Below are 13,354 nucleotides of genomic sequence, written 5' to 3' on the forward strand. Positions count from 1 at the left end.
GCCTCATGCTAGGTGTGGAGCCTACTTTAAAAAAAATTTTTTTTTTAATTTAAAAACAGTGGATCCCTGGGTGGCTCAGAGGTTTAGTGCCTGCCTTAGGCCCAGGGCATGATCCTGGAGTCCCAGGATAGAGTCCCGCATCAGGCTCCCTGTATGGAGCCTGCTTCTCCCTCTGCCTGTGTCTTTACCTCTCTCTCTCTCTCTCTCTCTCTGTCTCATGAATAAATAAATAAATAATCTTTAAAAAATGTAAAAACAGCGTAGATCAGGGGAACGGAGTTGGGAAGGCAGAGGAGAAGGTGTTGGGTAGTAACTTAAATAGGCAGTCAGAGTAGGCCTCATTGAGAAATGACCCTTGGGGATCCCTGGGTGGCGCTGCGGTTTGGCGCCTGCCTTTGGCCCAGGGCGCGATCCTGGAGACCCGGGATCGAATCCCATGTCGGGCTCCCGGTGCATGGAGCCTGCTTCTCCCTCTGCCTGTGTCTCTGCCTCTCTCTCTCTCTCTCTGCGACTCTCATAAATAAATAAAAATTAAAAAAAAAATAAAATGGTGAATTAAAAAAAAAAAAAAAAGAGAAATGACCCTTGAGAGAAGATACTAAGGAGATGTGGGTGTGAGCAGTACAAACACCAAAGAGAGGAAAAGCATTAGACAGGGAATGGCCAATGTAAATTCCTGAGGCAAGAGCCTTCCTGGTGTGAGGAAAGAACTGCAAAGAGGTAGTATGGCTGGGGTGGAGTGAATGAAGGGCTAAGAAGAATTAGGGATGAGATCAGAAGTAAAGGGAGGGGCTCTGTAGTAACTGTATGGACTTGGCTTCTACTTCCTGAAAAATGGGGAGGCACTGAGGGATCTGGAGGGGGAAATCATAATCTAGCCTAGATGATTTTAACATGACTTTCATGGCTATCTTGTATAGATAAAGGAGGGCACAAGTGACAGCTGATGATTGCAGTAATACAGTGAAGGAAAGATGGTAACTAGCAGATTGGAAGTACTGGAGATGGTGAGACAACACTAGATTCCAGAAGTATTTGAACAAGGAGCCAACATAGCTCCCTCAACAAAGTAGGTAAAACACATGAGGAAAAAAACTGGCTAACAAAGTTGTGAATACAACTCCTGATCTTCAGATTACTTGGCCCTACAAAGAAAAAGAACACTGGCATTGGGTATGTTAAAGGTAGACTTGTCAAGATGTATCACAATGTCAAACATGTGGTTGAAGATAGTAGATACAATCTAACGTATGGAGCAATGTTAACCTCCAGCTGAAGCAGACAGTCCCCAATTTCTGCTTGATGTTAGAAATGTGTCTAGACCTTGAAACGCTCATGACAAAGGTTCTGAGAAACTCAGCATTCCCTCCAGTGACATCCAAACAAAAATCAAACCAAACTTTTACAATTGGGTTTTAAGGGTCCCCATGATCAATGCAAATCCCCATTGCAGTACAATTTGGACAAAAAGAGCTATATTACCTGTCAATATCTTTTGATTGGTATTGCATTTGAGAGAGACTCATTTACCCCCAACATGAATCTTAAGAGCAAATTTAGAATTGCCAGTTGGGCATTGGGGAACACATTGAAGAAAACATAAATAAAAAATATTTTAAACTCAAAAAGATGTAGGGCACCTGGGTGAATCAGTGGTTGAGCATCTACTTTTGGATTACGGTGTGATTCCAGTGTCCTGGGATAGAGTCCTGCATGGGTCTCTCCATGAGGACCCTGCTTCTCCCTCTGCCTGTATCTCTGCCTCTCTCTCTGTGTCTCTCATGAATGCATAAATAAAGTCTTAAAACACACACACACACACACACACACACACACACACACCTCAAAAAAGATGTATCCTCCACAGATCCTGTAGAACTCTGGGCACTCAAGGCCAACTTTCCTCAACCAGCTCTTGCGTCTAAGAATTACTCAGCTGGGTGTGGTGACGCCACTGTCCCATAATATAAATGTATTCATGTATCACCACACTGCCTTTGGAGCCTATTTAAGACCACAGTCTAGCCTGTCAGACAGATTATTGGCTTGATTCTCAAGTCTGTGCAGCACTGAAGCATCTAGATAAGGCCTTGTACAAGAGGGGTACCGACGTGCTTTAGAGCACCTTTAGTATAGATGCTAGTGAATAATGGACTCTGCTTCGCTAAAATTTGGTTTCCAGCAGTGCCATTTACTTTACGGTAAATGCTACTTCCCCCTCTTTAAAACGGGTATAATGATATTTTCCTAGAGGATTTGTCGTGAAGATTAGAGTTGCACCTGTAAAGCCCTCAGGACACAGCCTGGCTAGGCCCAGCACGCATGTGTCCATTATTAAAGACCAGTGCTCCAGGGATCCCTGGGTGGCGCAGCGGTTTGGCGCCTGCCTTTGGCCCAGGGCGCGATCCTGGAGACCCGGGATCGAATCCCACGTCGGGCTCCCGGTGCATGGAGCCTGCTTCTCCCTCTGCCTGTGTCTCTGCCTCTCTCTCTCACTGTGTGACTATCATAAATAAATAAAAATTTAAAAAAATAAAGACCAGTGCTCCACGTACTCTCACGGATTTAAATTTAATGCTCTTAAAACGCAAGAAACAAGACTGTCACACTTTCTCAAGGGTCCTTGATTTTATTAATTTTTCGAGGCTTTCAGAGCATTTAGAACAAGACAACTAGGAAGGTAACACGGTCCAAAGAAGAAAAGAAAGGGAGCCCCAAGCCGTTTGTTGGCAAGCTCCAGGTGCGCCTCCCTCGTTCAAAACTTCGAGTGCGACTCTCCAGGATCATCCGTTGCGATGACACATATCCTTGAAAACACGGTTTTGTTTTGTTGAGCGAACGAATCCGTGCAGAAACTAAGAGAAAAGCAGCGCCTGTGCCTGGACCACCCTGGGATGTGGGTGGACGGCGGATGCTCGGGCTCCGAGGTCTCCAGAGGGCAGGCAAGCAGGGCCTCGCTGGGTCTCTAGGGCACTCGGACTTGTCGGAAGACCGCAAGGGCGCCATGAGGCCTCAGCTCCAGGCCGCACTCGCCCTGCTCGCCCGGAGGGCGTCCAGGGGCATCCAGGGCATCCAGGGCATCCTGGGGCAAGGCCGCGCCGCCCGGCGTCCGAGCCCACCGCGCCTCCCCGCGGAGAGCCAGAGGCGTGCTCCCCGCGCCTCCCCGGGGCCTTCAAGGCCTCGGAGTCACCGGGGGCCTGGGCGAGGCCGGCCCCGGCGAGGAGACGAGAGACCGAGCAGGGTTCCCGGGGCAGACAGGGCTCCAGCGCCCTGCCGGCGCGCGGCTGCGGAAGCCCGCGGGGCGGGGGGGCGGGGCGTCGGGCGGGGAGGGGGCGGGGCGTCGGGCGGGGAGGGGGCGGGGCGGGGCGTCGGGCGGCCCTGCGGGCGCGGCGCGCGTTTCCGGCGTGCGCGGCGGAGCGCTCGGGCGGGGGACCGCCGGCCCCTAATCGCGCACAATGAGACAGCGCTGAGCGCCGGAAGTGGGGCCGAAGGAAAACACGGAGAGGGAGCCCGGCCGGGACAGGAAGAGGCGGGGGACCGCGGCGGAGGTGGTGAGTGCTCCGGGGCGCCTTCTCCCCGCGTCCCTCCCAGACTCGCCTCCGCGGTGGGCCTCCGGGGGGTTCCCTGGTCTCCGGAGTAGAGGGCGGGCCCGGCCCGGGAGAAACGTTGGCTCCGTGCCTCGCCGGCCTCCGCGCCCCGGTTGCGCGGACCCGGGAGCCCCCAGGCCGGCGGGCGCTGAGCTCTCGGTTCGAGTCCGCACCTTCACTTTGTGTCGGACCCTGCGGACGCCGGAGAAGGAGGGACTTGGGTGGAGGCGCTCGGGCCCGGCCCCTGGCCGGCCGGGGGGACCCCGGAACCCCATCGAGGACGCAGGTCACTTCCTGCTTCCTGATCCCCGAGGTGGTTTCGTGGCCGGGGGTGCGGGGACGCCTCCCCCTCCTCTGCCTCGGGTCCCGGAGGCTGGAAACTGAGGCAGATCGGGGGGGGGGGCGATCAGACCGGGGTCGGAGAGGGAGAAATGCTGCCCGCGACCAAACCAAACTTGTGTGGGGCTAGAGGATGAGGACGGAGGAGGGTGGCTGGAGTGGTCTCTCGGGGGGAAGCCCAGCCCTTAGGCGAGCGGGGAGCCCTGGTGGGGCGCGGGCCCCTGCCCGGCCTCAGCGACCGCAGCCGGTGGCTCTGGACGCTGGGGACGGGGCGCCGAGACGCTTCCCTGAAGGACGCAGAAGGGACAGAGAAGTGGGGCCGCGAGGAGATGAGCGACGTTCGCAGAAAGTTTCGGTTACTTTGTACAACACGTAAAAGTAATTGCCAACTTTTTTTTTTTTTTTTTTTTTTTTAAAGACCGTTTCCGGAGTTTTCTAACAACATAGGCTTGGGATGAGGGCTTGGTTTTGTGTTGTGGAGAGGCGCTTTTGATTTAGAGGTAAAGCCAACCAGCTTCACGGGAGTGACATTTTTTGATGCTGCAGTTCTCGAGACTGTGAGGAGCTTCCCTTAGTCACAGATGTAATCGTCATGCTAAGTAGTACGTACTGATTTTCGTGGAGAATATTATAGGACTCGAGCCTCCCAACTTCTAGTGTAACGCGCTGATGATTAGAATGGGATGGACCTTAGGAAAGGAACAGTTTCCGTAGGCTTTTGAACATCTGCAATAAACGTGTGGTGTTTCATGTGCTTGGTACGATATCTTGTTATAGTTTGATGATTTCCCAAAATGCCTTCTTTCAGGTGCAGAGTAAGAAAATTGAAGTCAAAGACCATGGGAGATGCTGCAAAACCTTATTTTGTGAAACGCGCTAAAGACCGAGGGAGTATAGATGATGAGGATTTCAGAAGGGGTCACCCCCAACAAGATTACTTAATAATGGATGATTATGCTAAAGGCCATAGCAGTAAAATGGAAAAGGGCCTTCCAAAAAAAAAAATAACACCAGGGAACTATGGGAATACCCCCAGAAAAGGACCATATGCTGTTTCCAGCAATCCCTATGCGTTTAAAAACCCAATTTACAGTCAACCTGCTTGGATAAATGAGAACCACAAAGATCAGAGTAAGAGATGGCTCTCTGATGAACTTGCTGGTAATTCAGACACTTGGAGGGAATTCAAACCTGGACCTAGAATTCCTGTTATAAACCGACCAAGAAAAGACTCCTTTCAAGAAAGTGAGGATGGATATAGGTGGCAAGATGGAAGAGGCTGCAGAACTGTAAGACGGCTATTTCATAAAGACTTGACAAGCCTAGAAACCATGTCAGAAATGGAAGCGGGAAGCCCTGGTAATGTGTTCCAACTTGTCAAGTTACAACCCCAAAGTCGCAATGTCTTTTTCATCCAAATGAGGTTTATTATTTTCAGCATTCCAGTTCTGATCTTTCATAGTTCCTGCTTATTATTTAATGTGAATACTTTAAAAATTGTAATCATGGTATTTGGGCAACTTCAACACATTGTATGTATTGGTCCCTTTAAAAGTTGCTATGAGGCTCATTTTATGTCAGTAAACGTTTCCCACTGATGCTTTTTACAGAAGAGGGTGATTATATTCCCCATGGGGACTATATCATATTTTCTGAGTGGTATGTTTGTATATTCTAAATTATGTATTGTAATTTTGTATTTGAATGGTGAATGTGTCCATAATATAAATGACAGAATATAAAGCTAAAAAAAAAAATTATTCAATGTAAATACACAATATAGATTGTATATATTTCCTGTCACAGAGGGTTATATGTCTTTTGGCTGGAGCATGAATCTCCCAGATTTTTTTTTTTTTTTCCTGAAAAGTGAGCATGGTAAAAGGGCTGGGACATATTAAGTTTTGAAAGTCAGAAATACAGATAAAAGTTTTGCCTTTTAGTTTCTGTAGCACCAAAACCCATTTCTAAGTGCCCTCTGTGTTTGATAATAATTGCTCCAAGGTGGTTATACCTTTTTCTAAAAGGTGAATAGATTTTTCCATGTAGCAATGATTTCTATAAACAGGAAAATTATCTAATGGACAGTAATTGCTGAAATGAAATAAACATAAATATGAAGGAAAAAAGTAAAACTAGTCTGAAAATGCAAATTATGCTTGGGAAAATGGGCTTTTAAATATATTGACTGCAAACCTTTTTTAGTGACCATATAGAATGGGTGGCAAATTGGCCAGCACTTTAAGGCTTATAGAAGCCCTTTTCTTTTGCATTATCTCACAGTGCACAGTTTACATTTAAGCATGTTATTGGTAAGGCATTTGAACTCGTACCTGAACATTTAGAATACTTAGCAGAGAAAACGGCATTTGTTATCTTTAAGGGGTTTTATGATAGTATTAAATGAGAGAAAAAGTGCTGTTTTATATTTTTTAAGATGGGAAAAGCAAGAGAAAATGCCTTGTATCAAATAGCAGAAACAGAATGAGGTGTTAAAAAGGAATTCCAGGAGAGAGAAAATCTTGGCTTCATCAGTCTTAAAGCTAGAAAATGAAGGAATTGTCTGATGTAGTGCTGTTGTGATCAGGGCAGAATCACAGTTTTGCAAAGCAGGCAGCTGTGTGGCTTGGTGAGGTTAAATTTATGGAGACTTGTTTTTGTGGGGTGGTGGATGAGGAAGTGGAACTGAAATTGAGTGCTATGCTTCTTTGGTCATTAACTCAGCCTCACTGGACCTTGAGTCTGACAGAGGGAACCCAACACATTTTGATAACTTCTCAGCTTTTGATTGATGTTTTTCTTTTTTAAAGCTTGTGAATATTTAAATATTTCTATATTACCGTGTCCAGGTAGGACATGAATATCTTAATTCGGTTAACAATTGTCTTTTAAAAGGAAAAGTTGGTCTTGAGTAGCATTATAAAAACAAAGGCTTATAGAATAAAAGTTTGCAACCAGGCAGACATTAATAGGAACTGTTAACAGACCAAAGACTTCTTATGTATGTATTCTTGTTTAGTCTGAAAAGCAGCTTAAAAAGTTGCTTTTAAGTGGTTTTGAAAAGGAAGTACATACATTTTTACTGTCCTTTTAATTGAAGGCAATCCAAAAACCCCTCTGTTCTTACTATATGAAAAATAAGTGTGTGCTTTCACAGTTGCTAGATGAAGGACTGTTCAGCTTCTAGCACTTGAAAAAAATCTTCATAAGGGAAATCTTAAACTTTGATATAAAATTACTTACTGTAGATAGAAATTCAATTTGAAATATAAACTTTGCACTGCACTCAGGATCCTGAAAGGATCTCATTAAAGGGACTGAAATTTTCCTTGAATTGGAATTCTGTCTTAATAAGGAAGAGTCTCATTAAATGATGTGAGAAAACATAGTAAAAATTATCTTAGAGTTGCTTTGTTCTTTAATACTTATTTTCTATTTTTCAGTTCTACGTTACCGCCCTGTACTTCATCCCTCAAATATCCTAGATTGCCAGTTTAATGTATTTGGGACAATGCCATTAGTGATCTTAGCTGGAAAATATCCACTCAAATACACATGTCCTTTGTGAATGGAATAATGGGCCATGTGCAAATAAAATATGGGAGACTTGGAATACTGTATATAGAGAATTCATGTTACAAGACACCTGCGATGAGCCAGGTAGTCTTCCTCTATGTAATTGTGGGAACTTTTTAGCAATACCCTGTGTTGTCTTTCAAGATTCCCTTCAATGAGATTATATTTGACTCTCTTTACCATGCAGTCAGTCCTATGAAACTCATGGTCCATTCTAGATGTGAATGGATATGCAACAAAGGGGAATTTCAGTAAGTTCTTTCCAGTTCCTATATTGTTAGATAAAAGGCTGAATTTCAGAATTCCATCCATGTTTTTTTATCTTTATTTCAAAACCCATTACTTTGACTTAGTCATGTGTTCCTGAGCAAGTTCTTTCCCTGGGCCAGCATTTTCCCCATCTGTACAGTGGGAATAATCTGAGCATCTATGAGAGGATCACTATAGGTATTAACCAAGGCAATGCATGTAAGGTACTTGCATTGCACCTGTTGCATAAAAAATAGTAATGACCGCTGCTGTCATTGTCATCACACAGAATTTCTGCAGTCATCCACTTCTCTTTATAAAAACAATAAGGAATGGGGCACCTGGTTGGCTCACTGGAGCGTGTGACTATTGATCTCTGGGGTTGTGAGTGTGAGCCCCGTGTTGTGTGTAGAGATTACTTAAGAATGAAATCTTTAAAAAGAAAAAACAAGGAGTTAATCATGCTCTTTGGAGGGAAACTGAAGTCACTCAGGAAGATGACAGCAGACAGTTATATGAAAAGCTTTTGTGATTAGAGAGCAGTTAAAAAAGGGATTAGCAGTTAAAAAACATCAGTTACTGTTTTGTGAACTAATATGGACTTTTCAATGGATATTGCACATGTTAGTGTAAATCCTAATGATTATTTGCCAAAGTAAGAAACTTGCTATGAACACTGAAATCAGATATAACTATTTAGGGTAGAACTTGTAGAGATATGCAAATTAAATGAACACAGACACACCTCTTAAGTTAAAAGAAGTGCTTATCTCAGAAGTTGATGCCAGTGGAGAGTGCTGTCCTTAAAAGATGGTGATAATTTCATTGGGAATAGGAGAGTGTTAAAAAGCAAATATTAAAGTAGACTGATTTTTCTCTGCAAGGGACTACTTTACCTTTTAGTATTTTATTTGTTTGGTCCATTTTGATTGCTTAAAAAAAAACTATTTGACGTAATACTTTATTTTAATTACCACTTATAGAAGCTGTTTACAGAATTTCATTATATATTCATCTTATGGTACTTTGAGCACAATGCTTACTCCTTTCCCATTGGAGGTGTTGGCAACAGCTTTTTGCAAATTAGAGATCTTATACCTACCTCCTTTTTCTGGCTTGGAATTTTTTTCAGTCAACTGATTCATTCTAATTGCTGTCCAAGAAGTGAGTGAGTCCCACTGAAAACTTGACATGGGAATTGCCTCATGCAGGACTTTTCAGTAGGTTTATGTTTTGAAAGATTAACTTTTGATAAGCCATTTAAATATTATTCAAACCATTTATCACAATTTAATTGGGGAAATGAGATTTATTTTGACCATATGTATTACCGAAGGGGTAATTTTCAGAGCTTGATTGAAGTTATCAAAGCTATTTAAAACAATTTATTTTAATAGCTAGGTCCCACAGACATCTTCAGTTACACAGGTAGAAAAGTTGTAAGTTTAAAAGGGAAGAGATCCGTTTATTAGTTATAAAGATTGGAGAACTAACAGCAGAGTTTAATGAATTAGTCTGTACTTGTAGAAAACTTATTTCAACTAATGACCTTTTTTCTTTGAAATGTGCTTATTGAGCAGACTGTTCAAAGAAACTAAAATGAAAGTAAAGATAAGATGGGAACTAATTGTCCTCAGGAAATAAAATTTTGGCTTAGACTTCTTGTATCAGTGTTGGGGGAGGGCCCGTTACCTGAAAGCTAAATTTACAACTAAATGATGAATATTCATTCCACATGAGAATGTAGTTGATTTCTTAGTCCTTTGAAGATCATATTGTCCATCTTGCTCTGTTCACTTAAAAAAAAATGAAAGCAAATGTGGATAGTTTTCATTAGAATAACAGATACACTTATAGGTATACAAGAATATATTAGATACATTAACATAGTATATCATGACATATTAGGCATATTAGAATTACAGGTACACTTGCCTTCAGAGGATAATTTTTCTATTGCTTGAGTATATTCAGGAGTATACTGGGAAGAAATGATAAAATCACATTGTATGGTTGAAGCAAATTCTTCTCCAGTGTTCCCAAAAGAGGATTTCTATGGATTGATGTTTCCAGATTAGGTGGTTAATGAGGATTCACACATTTTATCCATGGGAGAGCTTTCCTTTTGCTGTGTTCAGATGTCATTCAGGTTATCACATTATTTAGTGAATAAATACATATGAATAAAATTGTATGGTCTGATTTTTTGTCAGAGTGGTATTGCTCAATATTGCCCATAATATTTTCCCCCTGACTTAAGAAAACAAGAAGCAGAGGTCCAGACCTCGGAAGCCACGTAGGACTAGAAATGAGGAAAATGAGCAGGACGGAGACTTGGAAGGCCCCGTGATAGACGAGTCTGTGCTTTCGACGAAGGAGCTCCTGGGCTTACAGCAGGCAGAGGAGCGATTAAAAAGAGACTTCATCGACAGGCTAAAAAGGGTAATGTCTTTTATTTGTTACTTAAAACCCTTGTGTTGGTTTAAACTATGCTAGTAATTGGGAACGTGTGCTTTGGTGAATTAGGTGCTCTACCACAGATATCTTTTAAGCACCGAGTTAAAAGTGATACTCAGTTTGATTTAATAGAATCACTTCCAAAAAATGACTATTAGGATAGTGGTAAAAAGTGACAATAATATGTTAACAGTTTTTGAAGCGATGGGGAAATAATTTCTGGCTAATATCTGTTTGCCTGTATTTGGAAGATACACATATCTCTCTCTAAATCTCTTTAAATTATAGCGACCAAGAAACTACCCTACAGCTAAGTACACCTGCAAACTTTGTGATGTTTTAATTGAATCCATTGCATTTGCCCATAAGCATATCAAAGAGAAGAGACACAAGAAAAACATTAAGGTAAGTTTAATGTAACTCAAACAAATCTGTCAGTTGTTTTTACTTGCCATCTTTACGACTTTCCTCTCTTTAAGGCTATGATATTAATAACTTATATTACTGAATTTATTTTAGCTAAAATACTTTACATTGGCCAGACATGTTTTGCCAGACAGTCTTGTGAATTTCTTTAAAAACAGTACCAGGGTGAATGAAGTCATTGATAGGACCTCGGTATATGCCCTTATGCCAATAATAATAAAGCAAGTGATTTGTCATTGCTGCTTTTAATGTTCTTTCCCTGCATTTTTTCCTTATCCCTGTCTTCTATTATCACTTTATGTGCATAAAGAAGTATATATGTTTGATGATCTGAAGACTAACATAGCTAAAGTGAGAGGGAGAGCTAAGAAAAATATTCCAGAATATTCTACAGGGTGTTGTCTCAGTGAATGGTAGAAGGTAAAAACTGTGTGAGTCATTTTTAATCTCAATATTGATCTTAAAAGGAGAAGCAAGAGGAAGAGTTGCTCACTACGTTACCCCCGCCTACACCCTCCCAGATAAATGCAATTGGTATTGCCATTGACAAAGTGGTACAGGAGTTTGGCTTACACAATGAGAACTTGGAACAGAGACTAGAAATTAAACGTATCATGGAAAATGTGTTCCAACACAAGTTACCAGGTATTTTCTAGATTTGTTTTTCTCTTTAGCTACCTAAAAGTGCCTCATGCATTTTTCTGACCAGTAGTAATTTTCATCGAATAGAAATTGATTTGCCATGTCCTGAAGTTCTTAATTTTTTGTGTGTTTTTGTTTCTTCTGGCTTTCCCCCAAGGTAACAAAGACTTTTACATGCACTGTCATTAAACCTGTCTTCATTATCAATTTCCCTGGACATGTACTTACTATGGGGGCACTGTGGGACCCTTGTCTATCTTCTTGTTTACCTTGCTACCAACTAAATTGATGCAATATTTTAAGTTAAAATAAAAAGTATATTCAAATCATTTCTAGGTTATCTGTCCAAAAAAGGTTCTGTTTAACCACTTTTAAAAGGAATTGTAACACCTAAAATGAGCTCTGAAAACTATAATAGAGTTTGTGTCCTATTGATTAATTTTCCAAGTTATGTCTGTGGAGCCACAGAAAACTATTTTTTAGAAAGCTCCACAAGTGATTGTAAGCTACAGTTAGGGTTAGAATCACTATTTATTGCCATATCTCCCATAGAACTCTTTGTTCTATTGGAAAAGCATTAATATAGCATGTATTCATATTTGTATGCCTTTCATAAAAATAAAAGGCAAGAATCTTTTCATTTCGTTTTATCTGTATCTCATCCTTTGTGTTGTAGACAAGTTCCCAGAAAGACATTTTTCATGTCAATGATTTTTGCTGTGGATTTCCATTGTAAAATTGAATGTACTTTGTCGTGGGAAACTGCTAAAACTCAAAGAAATCACTTGACTTAACAAACCTATAAAATCCCACAAAATCCCCTGACGGGAAGGAGATAATTTTTTGGCATAGTAGTAGGAAAACATTGAGAGGTAAATGCCATAAATAAATGTAGACAGTATACACACACACACACACACACACACACACACACACGTATGTCTTCCTCTGAAGAATGAATCGCTTATTGCCTAGCATTTTAAGTTATATCAGTGAAATTATGATTACTTTTCAAGTTTCCCTAAGAGTATATATTATGTTAAGGGTTATTTTGTTCATAATCATGCTGAAAAGTAACTTTATGCTGAAGGTCATTTTTATGATTATTTTATTGAAACATGATCTTTATAGTATATTATACCTGTTTATGTTTTCTAAAAGGTGAAATGTTTGTATTAACTCTTTAGTATACGATCAGGTTTATAAATATAAGATAAAGTTAGGCATCTGTTTTTGACTTTCACATTGTAAAAATCCTTGCAAATAGAATTTTCTGCACAAAATATAAAATAATAAATTAGAATTATTTAAAAATGTGTTTTATAATTGACATGAAACAGTAGTTGTCAAGCTAAACTGCAGATAATACAGCCTTCCCTGTTACAGAGGATAAAATGAAGACAAGAGCAAAGAGTCAACCATTCCTTGTTCATTTGTTTATGCCAGACTTGAATTCTGTCTTACTTTCATGTGTAAATTTAATTGATGGTTCCATTTCTGAAATAGCAGTGTTTTGTTATGACTTTGGAGAAATTTCACTTTATTTGTGACTTAATTTTTTTTCAGATTGTTCTCTCAGATTATATGGGTCATCCTGTAGCAGATTGGGTTTCAAAAATTCTGATGTAAACATCGACATTCAATTTCCAGCCATTGTAAGTACAAAATGTTGGAATTTTCAGAGCGCTGTCTTACCTTTGATTTTAGAGCATTTCTTTTAATATTGTACAGATTTCTGTACTTCTTTTACTCTGCAGATCTTTCATACTTACTTCAAATACTGGTATTCTAACTATGTGACTCTAATGAGGCTTTTTAGGTTCTGTTAACATGAGAGGATTAAATTATCTTGGTAAAGTCAACTTTCCAGTGTCAGAAAAGGATTTCAGGTTTTAAGCAGTCTGGACATGGAAACATTTGTGACCTGAAAGCTCAACTTGTTCCTAAATTTCCACTTTTATACACCTACTTCGTCAAAATAATTATGCTTTTGAAGAACCACACCTAGCCTGGATTTCTGGTTTAAATGTGATTGAAAAAGATGTGGATGAGTCAGAATTTTGAGTTTGGAAGGTACT

The 13,354-nt window shown here is 41.0% G+C and overlaps 1 protein-coding gene across 6 annotated transcripts in view; it reads left to right on the plus strand.

Moving 5' to 3' along the window:
• The first annotated feature begins 3,364 nt into the window (after nt 1–3,364).
• TUT7 (terminal uridylyl transferase 7) overlaps nt 3,365–13,354 on the plus strand; it is a 64,944-nt gene continuing 54,954 nt past the window's right edge. For 3 of the 6 annotated variants that reach the window (XM_041742484.1, XM_041742480.1, XM_041742483.1), the window contains exons 1-6: nt 3,558–4,304; nt 4,735–5,285; nt 10,012–10,193; nt 10,497–10,613; nt 11,102–11,279; nt 12,843–12,931. In XM_041742484.1, coding sequence (XP_041598418.1) covers nt 4,766–5,285; nt 10,012–10,193; nt 10,497–10,613; nt 11,102–11,279; nt 12,843–12,931 — 1,086 coding nt within the window. In that variant the 5' untranslated portion in view covers nt 3,558–4,304; nt 4,735–4,765. The other 3 variants (XM_041742481.1, XM_041742482.1, XM_041742485.1) reach the window with 3 other exon arrangements.

This window comes from Vulpes lagopus, chromosome 2 (genome assembly GCF_018345385.1).
Source record: "Vulpes lagopus strain Blue_001 chromosome 2, ASM1834538v1, whole genome shotgun sequence".
Classification (NCBI taxonomy): Eukaryota; Metazoa; Chordata; class Mammalia; order Carnivora; family Canidae; genus Vulpes; species Vulpes lagopus.